The sequence below is a fragment of the Bombus bifarius genome, unplaced genomic scaffold (genome assembly GCF_011952205.1).
Source record: "Bombus bifarius isolate JDL3187 unplaced genomic scaffold, Bbif_JDL3187 scf7180000009200, whole genome shotgun sequence".
Taxonomy (NCBI): domain Eukaryota; kingdom Metazoa; phylum Arthropoda; class Insecta; order Hymenoptera; family Apidae; genus Bombus; species Bombus bifarius.
This window is the reverse complement of record NW_022884965.1, coordinates 4,357,107-4,380,450: the sequence shown is the minus strand read 5'-3', so window position 1 is coordinate 4,380,450 and position 23,344 is coordinate 4,357,107. Positions and strand designations below refer to the sequence as shown.

Genomic DNA, 23,344 nt, shown 5'->3' with positions numbered 1-23,344 from the left:
GTTAATATTTTGTTTTAATACGAATTAGAATTATTAGAAATATATTAGAAAATTAGAATTTTAATAATTAATTAAAATATAAAGTCAGTTATTTGAGTGAATCATTAAGTTGTATTGGTCTTGTTTGTGTTTTCTATAAATAATTTCAGTATTAGAATTGTTGTAATTCATTAAATTAGCCAAAATAGAAAATACAGTGATAGTAACTTGAGATAAAATTCGAAGATGCAGAATGCAGAAAGATTAGCCTGTTAAATACAAAACAGACGTACTAATAATTTTTTTAGTTAGGATTTTCAGGTTTGATCTTTTCCGTATCATTGCCAGGATCTCGCTCACGTGTCCAGGTGCTACTTGGGTGGGAGAAAGGCAATGGGTACGATGACCATTTATAAAATGATAATGTTTGAGCGACTGACGACGCGTTAGTGTATCGTGCACGACGTACTTTCCACATTGTGTGTGTGTTGTTAGGCTGTGGAATTGCGTCGTTTCAATTATTTCGTACACTATAAATTTAAATAATAACAAAATAAATCTACACAAATATTATTTCAATCACAAATTGTAGAAACAGACTCCCTGTTAAATATGGAACTGTAGATAGCAATATTATTAATTTTGTCATCAAATTCTAATAAATCATACCAGATTTCGTATCATTTAATATTTTTTTGAGAAATAGACACACTCTTTGTTTTTTATTCTTTCATTTTTATTGTGTTTGCACGCAATGGTCTCTAGCCTTCGTCAGTCGATTTCAGGAAAACGGTACGTACCTTAGAGTGTGCATGGTGTGTTAAGCTCGGGTGTCGGAGGCGTCCCGGGACGTCCTCTCTAGTGTAGGACCTTTGCGCCCGAGCGTTTGCCTGAGAACCGTGGAGCGTGTGTGTTGGTGTGCCTGTTTTGCCATTTTTTAAATATAGCGCTAGGTAGGATAGGTAGTATACTTTCTGGTGTGTCTGTTATAACTATAAGTAGGTAGGGCCGGGCAGGTTGGCACAGTCTCTGGTCGGGTAGGCGCGTTTTCGCGTGACCAACCTGTTTCTGGAAATTTATTTGAAAAATCGACGGTGAAACTGGCACGAGCAGAGCATGCTCTCGTCTCTGGTTTTGCCTATCGATTTTTCGAATTTCGCGGTCGCGGTCGCGAATGAGCTCGAAACGAACGTTTATCGCTCGAGCACGCACATACGAGTGGGCAACGATCACGGCCGTGATCGTTGGCCAGTCCATGCGCACTTCAATCAGCTTCCGCGGTTTATATTTTTATTTCAGCTTTATAAGTTTTTTTTTGTTTGCGATTTAGAAGTCTCGAGCTTAGATTTAAGTTTCAGCGGGCATTGCGCTCGAAGAAAGAAGAGGCTATAAGCCGAAGAGGCCCGGCAAACTGCCACTCAAGAGGGCAACTACCAATGGCTTCCCATCCTCTGGGTCATCCAGAGCATGGGAAGTTATTAATGTTACTACTTTGTCACTATGCTCGCTTTTACCATCTGTAGTTGTAGTTGTAGTATTTTCTTTCTTGACCGATATACATGTCGGTCCATCACCATATTGGGCAAATTGTGACTTTTCTCATTAGTGTTGCGAGAGATTGATTACAATTGAGTCAGAGTTGCGGGAAAGTTTCGCGGCTTTCTATTAGCGTCACGAGAGACTGATTACGGTTTGAATTAGAGTTGCGAGATGACGATAATCGTGTTTGTTTTAGTGTTGCGGGTTATCACATCGCGATTGTCTTTAGTAATTTTGATTTTGAGTTGTTAGAACTGTTTACAGAGTAATATACGTTAGAGTTTATCTTGTTACCTGTCGTTTAAAGCTAAATTTAGAAACGCTAACTTCTCATTAATTTTATAGCATTGCAATTAGTATGTAGCATTCACGTATGGAAATTAACTTTATTTTTGTTTTAAGAATTAGTGTTGCGGACTCCCATCGCGATTATTTTGATTAATCTTTTAATTTGAGTTGCGTTGACAAATGACCGCGTTCTTCGAAGTAGTGTTGCGCCTGTATCATGCCCAATCTTCTTCCACTGGACTGTGGAAACACGATCCTGCATGATCCGATGCAGTTACGCCAGCAGTCTTACAGATGGCTGCACTGGATGTCTCGTTTTTAGCGTTGCGAATATTTAAACACCTGAGTGCATAGGTTAATAGCTATTAGTGTTGCGCAAATAAATAATTCACGCGGGAATCTTCTATCTTTTTTTCTTTTTTTTTGTCAATAGTAGATTGATTAACATTGAAAATGTAATAAAGCACTCGTAAGTTACGTGTAATAAATTTGAGTTGCGAAATACATAGAATTCACGTTCCACTCACGGTTTGCTCGGGTTTATATCGAGTGGATACCCTTTGATGGCCCGTTTGGCTGGTAGAGTCATTTCTTTTTCAGTGTTCTTTATTTAGAGTTTTTTTTTTTTATTATTTAATTTGTACTTTACAATTTGTCCAGCTGGACATTTGGTAAATTTTTCTAATTTTATTGCTAAATAACATGTGGATGGATACCATCTTCGAGTTTGTTTATTTTATTTCTTTAGTGAAATCAGTGGGGTGTTTTCTTTTTAGTCTTCTTTTTATGTGGGTTTTGCTCGTTTCAACAGCCAGCTGGTTTGGATGTGTTGTCATTCTTTCTTTGTATTTTTGTGCGTATCTGTTGATTTCTTCTTTGACCCTTGGTATTTTTAGGTCTTTGTGTATATCCTTGTTTCTGATATACCATGGGGCGTTGACTATTATTTTGAGTATTTTCGACCGTAACGACTCTAGATGCATGATAAGTGTCCAAGATTTTGTACAGCAGTCCTTGCCCCTTCCCCATCCTCCAATCGCTTCACTACAACTAGATATTTGTATAAATAGGGCTCATGAAAACATTTTACGATGCAGATGAAATAAGATTTTCGATAAGGTAGAGATTTTTTAAATTTGTAGGTAGGATACTTTTAAGTTAGATTTATGGTTAGGTAGGGTATTTCTAAATAAGTGCTTACTATTTGTATCAACGGTTAATATATAAGTAAGATATAAGTTATAAGTAAGATTTAATTAAGTGCATGCATAATTTAAGAGTGGTATTTTAGTAGATAAAGTAGCGTAAAGTAGATAAGTCGTATAATTCTATATAAGGCGTATATCGCGATTCAAAATTATTTTTAAGAGTCTTATTTCCGATCTTCGTTTCACCATTAACTCGTATATCGAAGATAAAAAAGAACAACATCAATTTCTTTTCCTTCCATAAACCAAAAAAAGCAATTAGAAACTCATAAAAAAGATTCTTGTTATCGACTGTTAAACTGTTCCAGTTTATCTTTTCATACAGAATTACTTCCTTGCCGACTGTATCACGGTTACTGGCACATTCTGCATATGTCAGGTGTCGCTTCAGGGAAGCTACAGCTTCAAGTCTTGCCTTTCCACGGGCGTCGCTATTCGATAAAAATACATTTTATATTACGACTATAATGATTAATTTACTCGTTTAATTTAGGAAAAATTGAAAAATGAACAACTCTCTTTTGAAAGTGTATAATGTCTTTTAACAAATTTTAAGTATAACTTATCAGAAAATAGGTTTTATTTCACATTTACGTAAAATTTCATTTTAACTCCTTCCCACTTAATTCTACCAAGGTCTCCGCTGTGTCAATAGTCCCAGAGCTCGAAAACTTGAATTCGACCCTGTGTAATGTGTATACCTCCATAGAGCACAATAGGTTAATTTACCTCCTTCGCTTCATCCTGGAACCCAATACCATCAACAGAATTCGTGCAACTCAACGAACGTCTTATCTGAAAATGCCATCGAGCGCAATTTCTCGACGCCATCTTCTGCATGTTCTTCCTGCCATCAGAATACAATTTAAGTTCATTCGACATGATCGTCGTTACGGTCGTGTCAAATTTCCTGTCGTTCATCAGACCTCGTACGTTGCACAGGCTCTTCCATCGAGATCCCAATTTCTGATCTGCATTTTCGTCTCGAGCAACGTCGTTAAGAGGAATACTAAACGTCCTGATAGAAAGCGTATCGCGCGTTTTCAGGCTTGCACATCCCTTTCTAGGACGCTCATATGGTTGCCTGTAAATGGCCCGCTTCCGAGGGCCATTTTCTCAGTTTAGCTCGCGTGACGCTTTGTCGAACGCCTTAATGGAATATCGAGGAGCAATAGCGGGTTAGACAATGGGCTTCTGGCGTGTATGAGACGCGTCAACTGCTTCGTGAAATCCTTCTGCTAAGTTTAGAGGTTAGGTACGATTATTCGAATGCCTTAACGATCACGCTGACGTTCAGATACACGTTAGAACGTCCTAAGCATTGCTAATGATCATTTTAATCGCGTGTATGATCTTTTCTTTCTTTTGATTTCTTCAGATCAAGACCCATTGAATATTTATTTGAATATTTCATTTGAATTCTAGAAATTGAATGGTTCTTCAAACACGAGACAGACCATGACTCATTGAATACTTATTTTAATTTTTCCTCTTAGTTTCGGAATAAAAAGTGAATATTGTTTGATAGAAAGTACGTACAATAGTTTGATAATTGTTATTGTTAATCGCAGCGTAACTATAAAAAGCATTACAAGGCAAGGCATTTCTTTACGTAGACTGACGTTACAATTAAACTTCTACTATGCACAATGTGTGTATATTTCTGTATATTTCTAAACAAACAAGTACAAAGTAACAATGTCTAATCTAAATACATAAGACTCCTCCAAATCGTTACAATATTTTTAAAGTAACGTATATGTATTTCAATTTTTATCCCATTACACATGAACCAGAGATTTTTTCACTGTAAACCATAAATGGTAAAAAAAAAAATGAAATTATAATAGTTGCTTTTTTTCGAAAAAAAAAAGAAAAAAAAAAAGAAGAAATAATTTAGGTGAAAATGTAGGTTTCTGTGATTGTCATCGGTTGAACGGAAGTACGAGTAATTTACACAATTCTCTTACATTTATACGAAAGAATTACATTTGTATGCTGCTTCGATTCGAATTGGAAATTACTGGATGAAGTCTACTTGCCGGCGGGCCATGCAACGGCACAGCAAGAATCCTAGTTATCTCCCCAACCTAACCTAAAACGGTAAAAGAGACATTTGTGTAAATTTGTTATTAAAATCGTGGCTGTGCTTCAGCGAATTCTTTCACGCAAAAAATTATTATACAGGAAAGAAACGATATTGGAATAATGGCACTTTTTATTTATCCTTCTTCTTTTTCCTTTATCTGCTTTATATTAACCATTTCTAGGTTATAAGAAGCGCTCAACTATAGACATAGCATAATAGTATTAAGTTTAGGTTAGGTTTCTACTGAATTCAGATTTAAGGTAGAATTCGAATTGAATTTAATTCAGATTAAGTTTGATAATTTAAGTTACTTTTCGCTAGATTTCGATCGAACTTAGTTTGATAATTTAGGTTAACTTTAAATTGAATTTATTCTGGATTTAGATTAGTTTTGGATTGAACTGATTTAGCTTAGAGACAGGTTTGAATTGAATTTCATTTAAATTTAGGTTAGATTTGCATTGAATATGTTTCACGTCTAACTTAGATTAAAATTAAGTTTAGCATCGACTCGGTTTAGGTTAGGTCTGAATTTAGTTTATTCTTAGACTATGTTTCAGTAAAACTCGTTTTAAATTTAAGTTAGCTTCGAATCCTCCACAATATTATATTTGGTTTCTCTCAAATATATTACCATCTTTTCAATCTACTGAAAGAACCTTTTATCTCTACCACATTCTTAACCACAATTTTCTTTCCATCAAATAAGAAAGAAAAGCTGATCTCTTCACGAAAATTTCTCCTCTCTCATATATATCTATTTGATTTCTCATCAAAAATAAATTCTCCCGTTAGATGAAGAAGAATCACGTTTGAGATTGCTTGCAAGATCGTTATTAATCTTTTCTAAACCTTAAGAAAGTTTCTGTTTCTTACGTTGTCCGTGTTCTCGACGGATAGCCTGGCGGATTCCATTTCGCACGATCGATTTTCATTCAGCTGCAGTTGCTCGGGGGCCTCGGTAATTAATTCGTTGAATCTGGCGGCCACTTGCTTCCATTTCACCAGATCGGCCGGCTGTAACAGCAAAACGATCGATCAGTCGCGTTAAAATCCTTGTCGATCTGCATCGTGATTCGTTTCGTGGCTGTTTCTGTTCTTTGGGTTAAACCGAATCAACGATCCATTCCGCTCGAAGGGATCTCAAGAATTGCACAGCCTCGAAAAAGTTGCGAATACGCTGTAACAAAGCAGCGTTATATACGTGTATATCTATATATATATTCACAAAGAGGAAGCTGACACCGGTTTCGATTGGGCCAGTTAACGTCATGTACGTAACATAAGATGCTCTGTAAAAATATGAATGTGCATAAACATGCACAGTCTGCTCTCAACACTGGAACCTACCACACCAGTGAAAACGACTGGGTTTACAATTTTATAAATGTGCCAACGCTCATTTAGGGATCATGGTCCCAGTTGGGTAAACAGTACCAAAAATGTACTGCATAATATGGAATTCCCTAGTGTTTTAGTGCAGTAGTTCTAGTGTTGATAATTAAATTTTAAAAAAATGTGAATTTGCATAAACATGCACAGTCTGCTCTCAACACTGGAACCTATCACACCAGTGAAAACGACTGAGTTTACAATTTTATAAATGTGCCAACGCTCATTTAGGGATCATGGTCCCAGTTGGGTAAACAGTACCAAAAATGTACTGCATAACATGGAATTCCCTAGTGTTTTAGTGCAGTAGTTCTAGTGTTAATAATTAAATTAAAAAAAAATATGAATTTGCATGAACATCCATAGTCTAGCCTTAACAATGTAGTCAAACAATGGAAACGAATCTAACCTTGTAAATCATAGTTTCGATAATTTAACAAATTTAGGGAAATCGTAAAATAGAATCTGATCTTTACGTAGTATAACAATTTTGATTTCTATTCATTCGATCGTGTCGAGAATGATTTACCGTCAAAGTAAAAAAGACTGGAAGAAGTGCGATTGGAAGCGGTGATCCACGAAGCTCTGATCTTTCGGATGGAGGGCCAGAGAGTGTCAAGTGTCTGAGTAAATCAAGAAGGCCGGCTAGAAGCTCTCCGTGACGACCACCGACGTCTTGTCGTATCAATCCTAGTGCATCCTTGGCGATCATGTGCGCAGTCACTCCGGGATTGTCAGCTGTTTTACGAAAAATTATTATTCAGTCATTGGTTCTTTTTATTTCGATGCTCGTATGCAGATAAATACCTTTATATGCGAAGAAAAGGAATTATGAATTTTTATTTATTTATTTTCTTAAATAGACAAATTTTATCTGCGAATGACCAAGTTAAGAAAAATAAAAATTAAATATTTGTACCTAACGTTGGTAACGCTCGTTCTAGTTATATTCTAGTTATATATTAGTTAGGTGGTACGCTTGAAGTTATTCACTTAGATCTTTGTATTACCAAGATATGGATTTTATAAGTTACAAATATCTTTCTCTATAAAATACGATAATCGTACATTTCAAGAAAGTAAAATTCTCAAACTAAAAAATAAAACAAAAATCATTATTTCAATTATATGTAAATAAAAGTACTGCTACAAATTACACAGAAGAGAGAAGAGGAAATGAAACGTGATATAACAATAAAATTTCGCGGATAGGCAGTTTGGTAATTCTCGTTTGTTTCTATAACGAGCGTCAGTCGGTTTTAATTACCAGCACGTATCACGTATCAGGATCTTTTATAGCGTAGAATATCGTGTCGAAACGTGGTCATTCGAAACCATGTCAGGAGGGGAACACGAGTGCATATTGTTTCCAAATATCTGCGGTTAGGTAACGCGAGGAATTATTACTTAACACCATGATGGCTGGACTCGTTAATTTAATCGATGATTCGTATCGTTTGGCTAGATCGCAAACAGATATGCCGCGTTTCATGGATTTGTTTAAGTAAGAGTAATTTCATGTGGAAGTGAGAGGGAACATAAACATATGATATATAAATTGGTAAACCTTTTTTCTAGGGATTTTAATTTTTATTGGATATGAAGATATACTAAATATTATAACATTCATTGAGTTATTAGAGATTTTAGTTTTTATCCGACATAGACATGATTAGATTTTATATTTTTTCTTTGTGTTTCCGTAGATAACACGATCTTCTCTAGATTTCTAGGGATTTTAATTTCTATTGGACAAACAGATAGGTAGATTTCGTATCTTTTTTCAGATTTCTATAGATCTTATATTTTTCTTTAGATTCCAACAGATTCTTAATTATTTTTCAATGGATTTAATAAAAATGTTTGTCCAAATATAAAGTAAATAAATTTTTGAATTCAGAGAAAAATCGCCGCTTGAGATTTCGTGATCTTCGTAATAGGATTCCCCACCAGTTAACCTCCTTTTTTACGATGCTTAAATATAGAGATCGTAACAGTTAGAAGCCAGGGTGGTTTTTAATTAAAGAAGGAAGGAAACACAAGGAAAATTCAAATATAAGAAAAAAAATTGTATGCTTATGAGAATAAAACGTAAATCCTACTTCGATTAGATCTCTAAAGAATTTTCGTTGATGAAGAATAAAAACAGATTTTAATTATTCAGTATTCTTCTCTATAGGATAAAAATGTTAATTCTATGAAATTTTACTAATTAACGTATAGTTGCATTTACTATTATTCAAAGAATTTTCAATTTTTTTAATCCATTCAGTAATTAAAATACCAAAGTGCTTTTTCAAAAATTCTATCTTGTATGTTAGTGAATAATTGTATGAACTGTTATACGGAATTCTTCAATTGTTTAATTCACTTTAATAATTAGGCGAAAAATCACAATCACTTTAGAGATTTTTTCTAAAGAAACTGAAACCTCACGAAATTAGACGAAACTTCCCAAATCACTGAAGGAATCTTTCAATGTTCAGAATCTCCTAAAATTTATTTAAAAGACAATAAACGTCTTTAAAACAATTTAAAAAACAATAAACGAAAAAAAAGGGAAAGAAAAAATGGCAAAATTAATTTGACTCGCAATTCCCCTGGTAATCCTTTCAATTAAAAGAAGACGTAGGACTCTTTTGTCTACCAAGAAGAAGTTGTTGAACGTGCTGAGGCATCACAGGTTTCTTCAAATGGCTTAAAAAAAGTTGCAACGCGGCTGCGCATTCCAGAGCCGCGTCGTTGTTCCCTAAATGAGGTTTCTCGCCTTTCTTCAACGAGTTCAGAATTCGTCTTCTAAGATCGCGACGACCAGCACGTCGAAATAGCCCTTCCTCTCTAGCATCTTGAAATCAGACAGAAAGCAGTTTTGTGAGTCTTTAATTAACCTAATCACGTCAGACTGCGTTACAGAAGAAAACGAAAATAAATATACAGGGTGGTTGGTAACTGGTGGTACAAGCGGAAAGGGGGTGATTCTAGGCGAAAAAATAAGTCGAAAATATAGAATAACAATTTTTCGTTCGAGGCTTTGTTCTCGAGAAAATCTACTTTGAACTTTCGCTCGGTACGCGTGCGGTACGTTATAACGGATCCCACTGTAGATCGTTGTCTTGATGAAAAAATTAAAAAAAAAAATTGTTATTCTATATTTTCGACTTCTTCTTTCGCGTAGAATCACCCCCTTTCCGCTTGTACCACCAGTTACCAACCAACCTGTATATATAATTTTTAATCAATTATGGTATCAAAACAGTGTTCATTATTTTAATAAAAAATTCTGTGCGTTAATAACAGCAAGAAAATGTTATGTAGCCTTTGTGATAGAATTTATGGCATTTAGCTTTAACGGTAGAATTTATGGCATTTAATTTTTATAGTAGAAGTTACGGTATTTAGCTTTTATACGGTAGAATTAACAGTATTGGAAATAAAGAATAAAGATGTATCGTTCGAATAATTACAATTTAATTAGCAGTAAATTTGCTTTGTAAATTCACAATTCCTTACGTTCTTTCAGAAAGTTGATGATCTGCTTGACTGATTGTAGTGATTTCTTCGATATTATGTCATCGTCTGTGTCCTGTCTGCGAAGAAACATTCGGTGGATGAACATTCGTAGCGCCATCTGCGATTGTGAAGGATCCTTGAAAAAGTAACTAGATACTTAACACTAGTTCGATGATTGAGAAACCAGAACTTAAAATTTGGGAACGTAATGATTCGTTATTTCGAGAGTTTTTTTTTTTAGAATAATTTTCCAAGAAATTCCGACAATTCCAATTTCAAAATTTTCCTATTTTTGCATCGTTTCCCCCTATAGATTATATTCTAAGTGAAATAAAATAGAAAGAGGAATGTATGGACGAGTTTCATCTACTTTCAGTTATTATTGTCAATTATTATAAAGTAAATTTATTTTTGAAATTATTCTCATTACATTGTTACGGACTGTTTTCTAATCAAAGAAGAATTTTCTAACCTGGTCAAAGTGAAAATTGAGAGGAACAGGAAGACGGTTTAGTAAGAAGAAAAGGTACAGCTTGTACGACGCGTGTGAAATTAGTTGGAAATACATATGCAAATATTCGTGGAACGAGAACTAGGGGCAGCTCGTATTTCACTCCAATCACTTTTGTCAACAACAGGGAAACATTGCGCGTAACATAACAATAAATAATCGGATTATTTATTATTATTTCACTTTGATGACGTCTCATATATCAGACTGAATTTCAGTTCCCCCACTTTCTTCCATATTTACTCAAATTTACAATTTGCAATGAAATCGGTCGAACGTTAAGGGAATCCATAATATTTATAATTCTTATTCAGAAAATGGCAAGAATATTTGTCATTTATTGTGTAATAGACCGTCGGAATAATTTTTCTTATCAACGTTAAATATGTTAAATTTATGGTATTTTTAATAAATTCGTAGAAAGAAAGTTAAACGATTTACAAGAAATTGTCCAGAAACTGACGTACGATGAGCGAAATGTGTTTAAAAAATATCCTAATTATGGCAGGAAGACGATAGCTTTAAAACGAATATTTATTTTTTGTACAACATATAGTAATAATAATAATAACGATAATAATATTTAATAATAATAGTATTTCAACGTTTATGCTATTGCATCATCATAATGTTGATCTTACTCAGGGAAAAGGAGATCAAGGCTAACCCGAGCCAGTAAATCATTAATGCATCTTCATTTCCGGCCACGTAAAGGAAACACGAGATTCTGACGCAACAAAGAGGAAGTATATGTCCTCGTCGCGTTTGTAGCTTATAAAAGCGTCTCGACGAGGTCTGATCTTTAATAACCATATAAGCATGTTCGAACGATCTTTTAGACGACTTCTTCTACTTTGTCTGTTCTTGAATGCGATCTCTGGATCGCCACAGTTACGAAGGTGGGACGAAGAAGAGCAAACGAGAAATCTGAGGCATGCTTCCTGCCCCTCGTGTCGTCGAGAACGACCAGACACCCTGGTTTCATGGTGAGAATTCGAATTCTTCGCGTTTCTTAATTTCATCAGCTTATAAATATCAAACTGTTTGAAATTCTTGAAAATTTTAGGAAATTCCATTTCCATTTTACCGAAAAATGAATGAGCGATAGACTCTACCATGAAAATTACCTAGAATAATGAAAAAATTAAATTATTAAATTAAAGAATCCTTTAAATTTTGAATTCCAAGAGATTGACGAAAATTTGAAAGAATTTAGACCTTTCACCATAAGAATATTTTTTACCTTACAACTCCCAATTTATTTTAATTGACGCTGAAACGTTAGAATTGACCCTAAATTTCTAGGGACACGTCCAGAAGAGAGTATCATGGACTCGAGCCAGAAAGCAGTCCTTGGCAGAGCAGCGAACCATTTAGACGTAACCCAATCTTCCAGCAACCCTACAATTCTCCATTCAATGACCCATACGATAGAGCCTCGTATGATAGAGCCATCAGAAGCAGAGGGACCCCACCTGTCACTAAATCAACAGCCACCTGCAAACGCGAGAATCCCTTTACCATCGGACGAGATTTCGATTTTGACGTGGCTCCTTCGCAAACCACCTCTATTCACAGTATAAATAATCCAGCATCCTCGTATCAATCTCATTTCCCAGTTTCAAGAACTCCAAATAGAACACCATACAGAAAGCCTAATTTCTATGACCTCATCAAAGACCAATCTGACTTGGTACCTTCGAGCAAATTGTATGCGGATTATGGCCTGACCAATAGTGAGTCTTCTATGAATAATTTCAAAAGACAATCAAGTGCCTTAGCTAATGATGAAGAAGATTTGAGGAACCTTGGAGCGGGGAAGGAGTTTAGCGTGAGCACAGGACCTGACAAGTATTTTGGGGATTATGGCTTGTCTAGTAGTCAGTCTGATTTTGGTCATCCAAAGAAACCTTCAAATTTTGGAATGAGGAAGGACTTTGAGACGAGCTTCAATAACGAGCCTTCATCTAATAATTTCAGAAGACCTTCAGGTCTGTCAATCAGTAATGAAGAATATTTCAGGAATTTTGGGACGAAGAAGGATTTTGGAATGGGTAAATATTTGCCTGGTTCCAATAACGAACCTTATTTCAATCATATCAGAAGACCATCCAGCCTGTCATCTGATAATGAAGATTTGGGAAATTTTAGATCGAAGAAGGATTTTGGAATGAGCTCTAGGTCTGATAGGTATTTTAGTGATTCCTTTATACACGGCAATCCTATGAGTCAATCTAGCTCTAAAACTCAAGTTAATCAATATTTCAAAGTTCAACCTAACCAGCATTTCAAAACTGAAACTATCCAGTATCCTAAAACTGAATTTAACCAGTATTCTAAGGTTCAACCTAGCCCATATATCACGCCTGAACCTATCCGATATTCAAAACCTGAACCTATCCAATATACCAAACCTGAACCTGTCCAATATACCAAACCTGAACCTGTCCAATATACCAAACCTGAACCTGTCCAATATACCAAACCTGAACCTGTCCAATATACCAAACCTGAACCTGTCCAATATACCAAACCTGAACCTGTCCAATATACCAAACCTGAACCTGTCCAATATACCAAACCTGAACCTGTCCAATATTCCAAACCTGAACTTGTCCAATATACCAAACCTGAACCTATGCAATATTTCAAACCTGAATCTAACCAATATTTCAAAGCTCAAACCAACCAATATTCCAAAGCTCAAACCAACCAATATTCCAAAGCTGAACATACCCAATATCCTAAAATTCAGTCCAACCAACAATCTGCAATGGGAAATCCTAGAATTCCTTATGAAAGAGAACCAAAAGTAGTACGGTCCCAATTTGTCCAATCTCAAAGGACTCAGACATCAGATGATAGCAGACAGATCTATGCTCCAGAAGTAAAACACAGTTCCTACGATATTCCAGGGGAGTTGAACGTGTTCAGGACGACGCAGAAGGTTGTTGGAGATGGTGTTGAGATTGTTAATAGTAGCAGATGGGAGAAGCAATTGGAGAAACATGAAGATCAGGAGTCTTACGAGATCGATGAAAATGGCGAGCAGATGGGAGCTGAGATGGTGGAGCAGATGGATGACAGTTATCAGGGTAATGAACAAGTGGAATCTCGCGAGGCGATGCAGCAGCAAGAGATTAAGAGGAAAGGAGACATCACGAGCGAAGATAATAATTCTAGGGACAAGAATGGATTCTCGGGGAACAGGTCCTTGGGCGAAGATTCCCCGAAGACTAGATTGATGCAAATGGAGACGATAGGAGATGACGATGTGTCTGAAGAAAGCACGATAGAGACTATGAGTGGTGTTTGATAGTTTGGAAACGATAATCAGTTAGAATGGAACATTATTAAAGAAGACTGGAATAAAAATAAATTTGTTCGAAGAATTTTTTCAGAATTCGAATAAAATTTTATTCGAAGAATTCTATGGTTCGAATGAAATTTTATTTGAGGAATTTTTCCATATATAAATATTTAATAAAAAGCGATTAATTATTTGACAATCATCTAGATAAAATTTTATTCAAGAAATTAGTTATAATTCTTGGGCAAGTTCGTTTTATTCGTGCGCTTTATTTGAAAGTTATTTGAAAACAATTTTACTCGAGTCATGTTCGAGTAAAAGCTGCGAATAAAAAACGAAGTTACTTAATTAAAAATGACGAATAATTGTTTCCATGTTTATAAAAACATTATTCGTTATTGATCTGGAGATTTTATTTGTTACGCGAAATAAAATATGCCAAATTGCTGGCTTTACGAGCAGAATAAAAATATTAGAAACTATCTAACTTTTGTACAAAATATTTCTATGAAATTTGTATTGTGATAAGAATATTTTACCCATTAAATTATACCATATGTGAAACATCCTGTATACTTCTTCGTATCTTCATTATGTAGTTTAGATTTTAGGGAATTATTTTTACAGAAGCTAGTGAATAATTTGATTGTTAGATGAGAATTTGAAGAGTCGCTTTTGATGGAATAAGTTCTCATAGAAGGTGTTTTTCTCTTGCAACATTTATCCTCTTATTTATTTTTGTGTTACGTATTGTTTGGAATAATAGCTTGAAAGGTTGGACTAAAAATGGAAATTAGTGAAATGTATCGCCAATATTTGGTAAACAAAATTGCAGAATATCTTCATCGTTTTTTATCTACCACATCGTGAAACTCGCCGGATATTTGAATAAAAATCTTCCGGGATATTCGTATTCATGAAATTTTAATGTACGCGTTTTCTGATGCGCGAAAAATTCTCGATACAGTAAATATTCGACTGGGGCATTCGATCGTTACAATACTCGTTTTAAACAGTGCAAGAAAATAAATTTTTCTATATCAGATGTGAACAGCCACTTTAATCTTAAAAAGATTACTTATCACCGCGATAAGAAACGATTCATTTTCTGTAGAACTAACCTCCAAATTAGAATGACAATAATTAAAAATAATTAAAAAAACATATGTTCTAAAATATCATTTTAAGTAAAAGAATTACGTTTTGTAATGAAATCAAAAGAGATCTCTCTTCTTATAGAATATTATATAATAAAAGGACGCATTTCTTTGAAAACCTAACCTAAAAATTAGGCTGCTACAGTTGAGAAAATTCCAGTTAGACGATATTCTGAAGCATCATTTTAAATAAAGTAGTTAGGAAATAAAATAGGAAAAGGAGTGCGAAAACAGCAAAAAGTGAATCCCGATAATAAAAAGGCATCCAAAGGAACAATTCAATGAAAAATGTGCTAAGGAACACATTAGAAAAGAAATTGCAAGAAGGCACCAAAGGTAGTAAAACAACAACAAGTAACAGGAATCTACCAATGCAACGTAAAACAGAAGCAGGCAAGTAAAGTACTATTACTTTTACTCGATTTTTATTTTTACGATCTCGTTACGCCGTGCACTCTACTATATATATATAAGTTTCCATGAAGCTCTCCTACAATGGTGTGTTCTAATCAAAGAGGAGGAAGAAGCACAGTGATTCTTGGAAGAAGAGAGAAGGCACTGCTTTGAGATTAAAACGTATTCTCTCTTCAAACCGACGGGGAAGAAACAATTCGATCATTGAAGAGGAAAAAGAGAGACTCCTGAGGAGAATTACAAAGCAGGTTAGGGTTTCGTGTAACCTTGGTTTGATTCAACTTTGGACGTCGGAGGAAAATGGTCAGTGAAATGAGTTTTTCCCCTTTTCCCGTAGAAGGATCGGTGTATTGTGAAAAATAAACTGGCAGAGAATGGGTTCTTTCAAGCTAGCAAATTTCATTCCTTTTTCTTCTTTTTTTGTAGTATATTGGGTTGGCAACTAAGTGATTGCGGATTTTGTCAATGCCATCTAGTGACAAAATCCGCAATCACTTAGTTGCCAATAGAAATGAGGACTTAAGAATAGAACAGTTTATCGAGCGATTTTGGATTATGACGATGTAAATTATGACAAGGTGGAATTTTGGTACGTTTGCAAATAAATTTAATTGGAAATAAATAAACAAATAAATACAGTAATAAACTGTTGATGATTTTATGGTACGATGAACATATCGAAATGTGAGAAAGAAAATCAGTAAATAAATGAAATAATAACATTGGAAATAAATAGAAATAAATGAAATTGGGAAATGTAAATATGCTATGGAAAGAAATAATATATACTCCCGATATTCTTCCTTTTATTTTATTTGTTTAAATCATAAATACGAACGCGTGATCTTGACGAAATGTCTCACTACTGTTTCTCAATTACGAAACGAATATCAGCTGAATAATATTGTTCAACCTGTATGCAACATGCATTCTTATTTTGGAAACATTATGCAATAATAACAATAATCATCGTAACCATGACGATGACGAAATCGAGTTTATTAATCGTGTTTCTTAATCGAGTTTATTTATCGAGTTACATGTTCTTGCAGTAAAACGTAATGTCACTGCATCCGATGTTTCCGTATTATTCTCAAACACACGGCTACGCAACAACGATGAATATTAACCCTTTGATCTATTATATGCATTAACAAAACCAGACAGAAATAAAGTAACCGAGAAAGCCTAGCGAAGAATCGTCCATTTTGTCTGCGAATAATATAATAAAAAATGAATAAAATAATTAACTTGTGTTTTTTTTAATTAATTTGCGTTTGATTTAAATCGTAAAAATACGTCAATCAATCGTTTAACGTTCAAAATGACAGTCGATCGTTTAAAGCTTCTACGGTCATAACAATAAATTTATGAATTTTATCATCGTCAAACATACTGTTCCGTTAATTTAAAATGGTACCAAGATCTGACGCACGTACTGTTATTTTTATGTTCAAAATTTGAAAAATTTTTTTCTGCAAGTAGAATTCCGTAAAAGATACCGAGTTAATGCTCCTTTCCAGCAAAACTTCGATTTTTTTGTTCCCGAAGGTCTAACCTCGAACAAATAGGCGTTGCTTCGAATAAAATTAACCGACACCCCGTTACTTACACTTACACGAGTCATTTATTACACATTGCTGGTCACTAACGCTATTTTAAAGCTATGAATTTAGAAAAAAATGCAATTTACAAAAATAGAGAAATTGCACAAAACTGTAGATATTTAAAAAGATTGCAAAATGTAAAGTAATTGAATAAATTTAAGAAATTGAGGAAGTGAAAAGCTCTAAAGAAATTTAGAGAGTTAAAGAAACTAAAGAAATTGGAGAAATTATCTTTTTTTTGTGTCTTGTATTTCCAAAAATATCGTATAATTTGCATATTGCCGCATACTTTATAAAATGCTTGTAAAGCAACTTAATACAAGAAATTCTCTATCTTGGAAAGTTTCGCGGAACCGTTTCACGCATGGTAACACGCCGACAAACCAATAATCCACTATCGCGTCAACAAAGTGGCTCAATACCTTCAAATTACGCTCACTCAGCACCATTGCGTATATACGCGTGCTTCCTAAATAAAACCAGGTCACTGTATTTCACCAAATCCCTATAAAAACCGAGCTCCTCATCAGGATCCTCACAGTTCGACTTCGAAGAACAATCCAACTAAAAAAATGAATTCCAAAGTTGTCTTCTTCCTCTTCTTCTTGGGTCTGACCCAGGCAGTTCCAACGAACATCAACGAGAAATCACTGGACGAAGGCCATAATCTGAAGATCGACAAGACAGAAGAAGACGACCAGGCTAGATCCAAGAAATCAGTCATCTGTCTGGATTCAGGTAGCATGGTACCTCAAGCACAAACTTATAGCATCCAAGCTGCTCCTCAGCCTGTTCAAACGTTGAACATTCAACAAGTACCCCAACGAATGCAAACACTTAATATCCAAGCTGTTCCTCAATCAGTTCAAACTTTCAGTATCCAACCTGCTCCTCAGCCAGTTCAAACCCTCAACGTGATTCAACCTCCTGCTCAAACTTCCTTGAAATTCATCCAACAGCCTCAACCTTGTCCACCTTCTCAAACCAACGTCAACATCATTCAACCACCAAAAGAAGAGAAACCTGTGAAACCAGTGGTTGAAACTATTATCAAAGAGAAGATTGTGAAGCCTGAACCTAAACCAGAGAAGATCGTGGCCCCTAAAATAGAGAAGGAGCCTGTTAGGCCTGCGTACGAGGAACAAATGATGGTGGTTCCCCCCAAGCCTGTTGTGATGATTACTGAACCTGAACCTGTGGCCGCTTATGTCAAGGTACCTCAGTGTCAACAATGTCAACAGAGTATTATGCAGTGCAGCTGCACTAAACAGCAAGTTCCTACTTTGGCCTCGGCTGTCTTCATGGAGCCTGCTATGAGGATCTATAAGGAGAGAAGTATGGGCCGCCATATGGTTCCCATGACCCATCGTATGCATCATCATGTAAGTTGAAGTATTTGGCGATACTCTTAGCAATGTTTTACCAATGTTGGTACAAACAATATTACTCTAACGGTATTGAACTATTTTAATATTATGTGGTGCTATTGGTATCCACTGAGTGAGAAAGCTTTTGTTTTGGTTCCCGTTCATTTCTTCAGCTGTGTTTATAAAAACGTAAATTTGTATAAGTATTCAGGGCTTGATCAGTATTTTTGTGATAGGATTTTCGATTTCTCTGGATGAGGTGATCAATTAAGTCAAATTTTGCCTTTTTTCAGATGTGATGTGTGCACCTAGCAGAAGGGGTTACCACCAGAGCTGGACCTAGAGTAGTTAAGAAGATCAAAAATGAGAGAAAATATACGATTGTGAAAAATATGAATAAAATTTGAAGAAACATACACACGTCTTGATTTCTCTTTCCAAATAACTACCAGATCTACCGGTTGCCTAAAATTTACCTCACCAAATTTAATCACATTTAGTCACATAAAAGTACCATTAAATGAGACGAACTTTAATATATCTGGTCCTAAGTAATTAGCATGTAAATGGTCTCCAATGGAAATAACAGCGTATAAATACTGTTTGTAACTACTGTAAATTCATGCTACCAATTCAGGAACGACATCATATCATCAGCAGCCTTCATACGAGCTAACTTATGAAATTCTTCGTAAACCGAGCCACAGATCGATTTTCCACTCACTGGGCAATCATAATAATTAGAATTAGCTAGGATGACAGCCACGAGCAAGATTCATTTACCAAACTCGAGAATATTTCGAATCACTTATAACACGAAGAATCGATCGTCGTCGTCAGATTCATCAACGAATCTTCGACAATTTATCACGTTACGTTCAAGCAAATGGACTATGGAATCTTCTAAGGGAATGCTAAAGTGCCCTGAATGCCACTGGTCGCTAATGGAGCCAATGACATCATCTACAGCGTGTTAAAAAATTGTGGAGGATATTTATATTGTTTTTCTTAGTTAAAATCCCACAATCAATATTTTATTTACATTTAAGGCTGTTAAAGTTACTAATGTATTTTTAATGTAACATTTATTTATTCGTCACTTGACAAACAAGTTACATGATTTAAGTTATGCAAGCCTTTCATAGACTAAAGTAGATGACATTCTGAAATTTTTGAAGTTTTGAGTCAAAACAGTGTTGTGTGCGAGTTTATTGATCGATCGATTTATCCAATTTACCTAATTTCTATATAATTTCATCAGTCTCCTCTGCTTTTCATTTTGTGAAATCAATCAATTTGGCAAGTAAGTTTTATACCTGACTCCTTACAAATTCTGTACAACTGCTTCCCTTACATTTATATTTACTTTTTCCAATCTTATGTTTATCAATATATCAACCATGCTTAATTACTTTAATCAGAAAACAAGTGGCTCATATATTGTGTTGGCAACTAAGTGATTGCTGATTTTGTCAATACCATCTAATGACAAAATCCGCAATTACTTAGTTGCCAACCCGATAGTTTCTTAAATGATTTTTGTACATGAATTATCTCCACTGTCTTCATATCTAGTAACATACTTCTTTTTTTTTTTTTTTTGGAAATGCTCTGTACATTATCTCGATTAGCATCGTTCAGGGTATCGATAGAACGCAGAGGAGGATGAAGAGTAATTAAGTTGAACGAATGCATTTCCATTAATATACATATGTATTATCCGACGCATTACTATTCGCGGTGTTCTAGGTGTGAGTCATTATCTGCTCTTTACCAATATAAATTCCGCCAGATAATGGATAATCGATGCCATATTTTTAACTTTGGTTTTGATGGAACGTATTCGCCTCCGGCTAGCCACGTATCGAACGACCAATCAAATTTTTCCTATTTTTTGTTCTGCGAAACTATCTTAAATGTCCTTAAAATTATCTTAAATGCAACTTTAAATCGTTTCTCTTTTGTACAAATTGTACATTAACACTTTGACTGCCACGCGAAAATCACATGTTTCACTGAGGACGCCACGGCAGTATTTTTATTATTCAAAGCATATAATGGCAAAATAATAATAAATTCTTACCCAATGGACCATTTATCTTATTGGGGTTAGGTGGCGCCTTGGTAACACTCGATAGCGACATATTATAACAAGGCTTCGTTTATGTCAACAAACCATTCGCATTCGTTATTCCGTCGTAAGCAGAACGTGCAGAATATATTGTTGAAACGTGTAGAAGATATTAGTAAACAGTACTTGCTCATTCTGTGGTAATATCATGGACGAAAGGCCTAAGAGATATCGGGCGAACTGTAAACAATGTCGCGAGAAAGTCGAAGTGTCGACAGGCCCAACGATGTATCGTCGGTCCTTCGATCGGATAGTTTCGTGGAAAAGGTGTGCGTGACCCTGGCCACGAGCGGTTACGGAACACGTGCGTGGTGGGGATAAGACAGAAGGCAAAGGGATGCTAAGGGACAAAGACGAATTAACAGTCAGTGTCAGTTGAGAAGCCAGAGAGTGTAAATCGAGAAGTCAGAGAGATAATGTTACTAGCGTTGTCGAGAGAGTGTGGTCCGCGTGAGAGAGAGAGCTTTGGAACCGTAGTGACGAGAGTTGCAAATTAACCATCTAGTTATCTTAACACTTTACCGACTGCTAGCGAGTCAACAGTATATCAGATTGGCATCTCAGGCGCAGATTCTCCCTGGCGCCGGCTCTGTTTCCGTTTAGACTCTCCAATACCATTCTTTTCGTTCATCGCGAACGGCAAGTTTTTCAAATTGGTATAAAACTGTGGGAGCTTACAGAGCAACGCGACTGACGCAACTGAGCAAGGTACCGTAGTATTAAATAACGAATTACTGTTCATATAATGAGAAAGATTGTCGGCGACAAAAAGCCGATTAATAGGCTATCGGTCGGTAAACGTCGGCGACAAAAAGATGATTAATAGGCCATCGATCGGTAAGCGTCGGCCATGAAAAACCGAATATGCTATCGGTCGGTAAAGTGTTAATTATAGTACGTTATTGTGATTAGTTCACGTTAAACAACCATCGTTTCCTGTTTAACCAACATCTGTTTAATCCATTTATTGTAAATAAACTAATTGTAGTAAGATCCTACACTATATATAATAGTAAGGTATGTGCATATTTCTAACTTCAATTATACGATTATAAAGCAGCATTTACAGTTATTTTCTAAGGTGTGTTTGTAATAATATTCGTAGATTACCCTTCAAAGATATGGATGCAAACACAATGCACCGTTAGATGCAAGATTTGTTCTCTCTTTTTTTTTTTTTAGTGATGTTTTAATAAAAATGTTTAATTGTTCAATGAGGCACTTCTTTTTCAAAGTATCTTCTATTTATCGGTTATATTCAAAACTGTCCTAACTGTCAATTTTCATATAATTTTTAAAATGGTAAGAAGTTCGAGCGCTACGATCATCAATGACCACTGTGGCGTCACAGGAGAAAACCGTTGGCCGGTCATATATGACCCACGCGGTAGTCAAAGTGTTAATGTTAATCGACGAATTGAGATCTTACGTAAATTGAGGTTTTGTATAAATAACACTTCATATGTTACACGTACGCACACGAAGACACAAGTAGAAAGAGTAGGATAATATTTTTTTTTTCGGACGAAGCTATATTGCTAAATAAGTGAAGGAATCTCGCTGCAAGTTATTTTACCTACGTACGATCCTCTCCATTTCATGCATGATTTTCATAAATGTTACTGTTTCGCCGAGTCACACGAATTTAATAATTTTGTTCATTACTACATTTCATGGAAGCGCTGTATCTACCATGGAAATGTAAAGAACGAATAATTAGTAATGTCATGCATAATTTTCTAAGGATGAAATAATCAACGTATTTGATTTATTAAAATTCCATGCATAGGGAGCTGATACTGAATTATCAAAAGAAATATCGATTCGAGATAATTGTAGAGAATATTTATTAATTAAGATCTTTTGAATTACTACACGATCCTATCAAAATTTCAAGAGAAATTTGTAGAGAAAATTTATTAATTAAGATCTTTTGAATTATTACACGATCCTATCAAAATTTCAAGATTAATTTAAAGCTAATAAACATCTTTTTACTTCGATGGACACGGTTTTATCAAAATTTCAAGTTTCGCTATATGCAATAAATATTTTTTTATTTTATTTACTCAAGATTTTGTGTACTAAAAAAAAACGACGTACCTAATCAAAATTTCTTGAGTAGATAAAAATATCTATGCTTCAATCATTTCAATGAAAATTATAGCTATAATTATGAGAACGTAGAAAATGACCGAGTATCAAGACTGAAGAGGGAAATCAAAAGCAATCAAAATGATTACACGAAGCAATTTCCATTATAAGTCACATTTCAGGTCAAAGGTCGACAACTAAATTTTTATAGGTTATGCGTATACTCTCGTGGGTGACTAATCGTAGTACTAATTCGAATAGTTCGTGCACTCTGGTTATTTCGACTATAGGTCATATTTAGTATTTCACGAACACCTTCTTGTTTTGCCTTTTAAAGTAACTCTTACGTAACAATCGCTCTTCTTACGTAAAACATGCTAACATTGCGAAAAATCTGTCACGTTTATTGAAATCGCATCTTACGATATTGTTAGGAAATTTAGTTCAACGAGAAAATAGTCTCGTATTTTATAAAATTTGCTAATTTTTACGGTTTTTTTTTTATTGAAAAACCAAACGGTATACGAAATTGTATTTTATAAAATTTGTAAAAAATTCAGTTTAATCAGAAAGTAGTCTTGTGTTTTATAAAATATTTTAGTCTCTGTGAAATTTATTTTAATGGAAAAAGTAGTCTCGTTATAAAATATACAGAAGATTTCGGCGAGTGGGTTGGCGAGTACGTGGCAGATGAAAATTGTGAATCAGAAGACACTAACCTCTTGGAATTTTGCATGCCCATAATTCG

General features: G+C 35.0%; 3 protein-coding genes across 3 annotated transcripts; 2 read left to right on the top strand and 1 right to left on the bottom strand.

Annotated features, from left to right (window-relative positions):
• Window positions 1-4,882: 4,882 nt before the first annotated feature.
• On the bottom strand, window positions 4,883-10,160 carry LOC117214352. The gene is made up of 5 exons (XM_033460406.1): window positions 10,006-10,160; window positions 9,143-9,340; window positions 7,025-7,233; window positions 5,980-6,120; window positions 4,883-5,109 (listed from the first exon to the last, which is right to left on the bottom strand). The coding sequence occupies exons 1-5, from the start codon at window positions 10,121-10,123 to the stop codon at window positions 5,092-5,094; spliced, it is 684 nt and encodes a 227-aa protein (XP_033316297.1). The 5' UTR covers window positions 10,124-10,160; the 3' UTR covers window positions 4,883-5,091.
• Window positions 10,161-11,189: 1,029 nt separating this feature from the next.
• LOC117214321 lies at window positions 11,190-14,252 on the top strand. The gene is made up of 2 exons (XM_033460321.1): window positions 11,190-11,502; window positions 11,822-14,252. Exons 1-2 carry the CDS (start codon window positions 11,336-11,338, stop codon window positions 13,830-13,832), a joined length of 2,178 nt encoding a protein of 725 aa, XP_033316212.1. The 5' UTR covers window positions 11,190-11,335; the 3' UTR covers window positions 13,833-14,252.
• A 3,309-nt stretch (window positions 14,253-17,561) lies between these two features.
• LOC117214351 (putative uncharacterized protein DDB_G0294196) lies at window positions 17,562-18,787 on the top strand. The gene is made up of 2 exons (XM_033460404.1): window positions 17,562-18,386; window positions 18,665-18,787. The coding sequence occupies exons 1-2, from the start codon at window positions 17,577-17,579 to the stop codon at window positions 18,668-18,670; spliced, it is 816 nt and encodes a 271-aa protein (XP_033316295.1). The 5' UTR covers window positions 17,562-17,576; the 3' UTR covers window positions 18,671-18,787.
• Window positions 18,788-23,344: the final 4,557 nt, after the last annotated feature.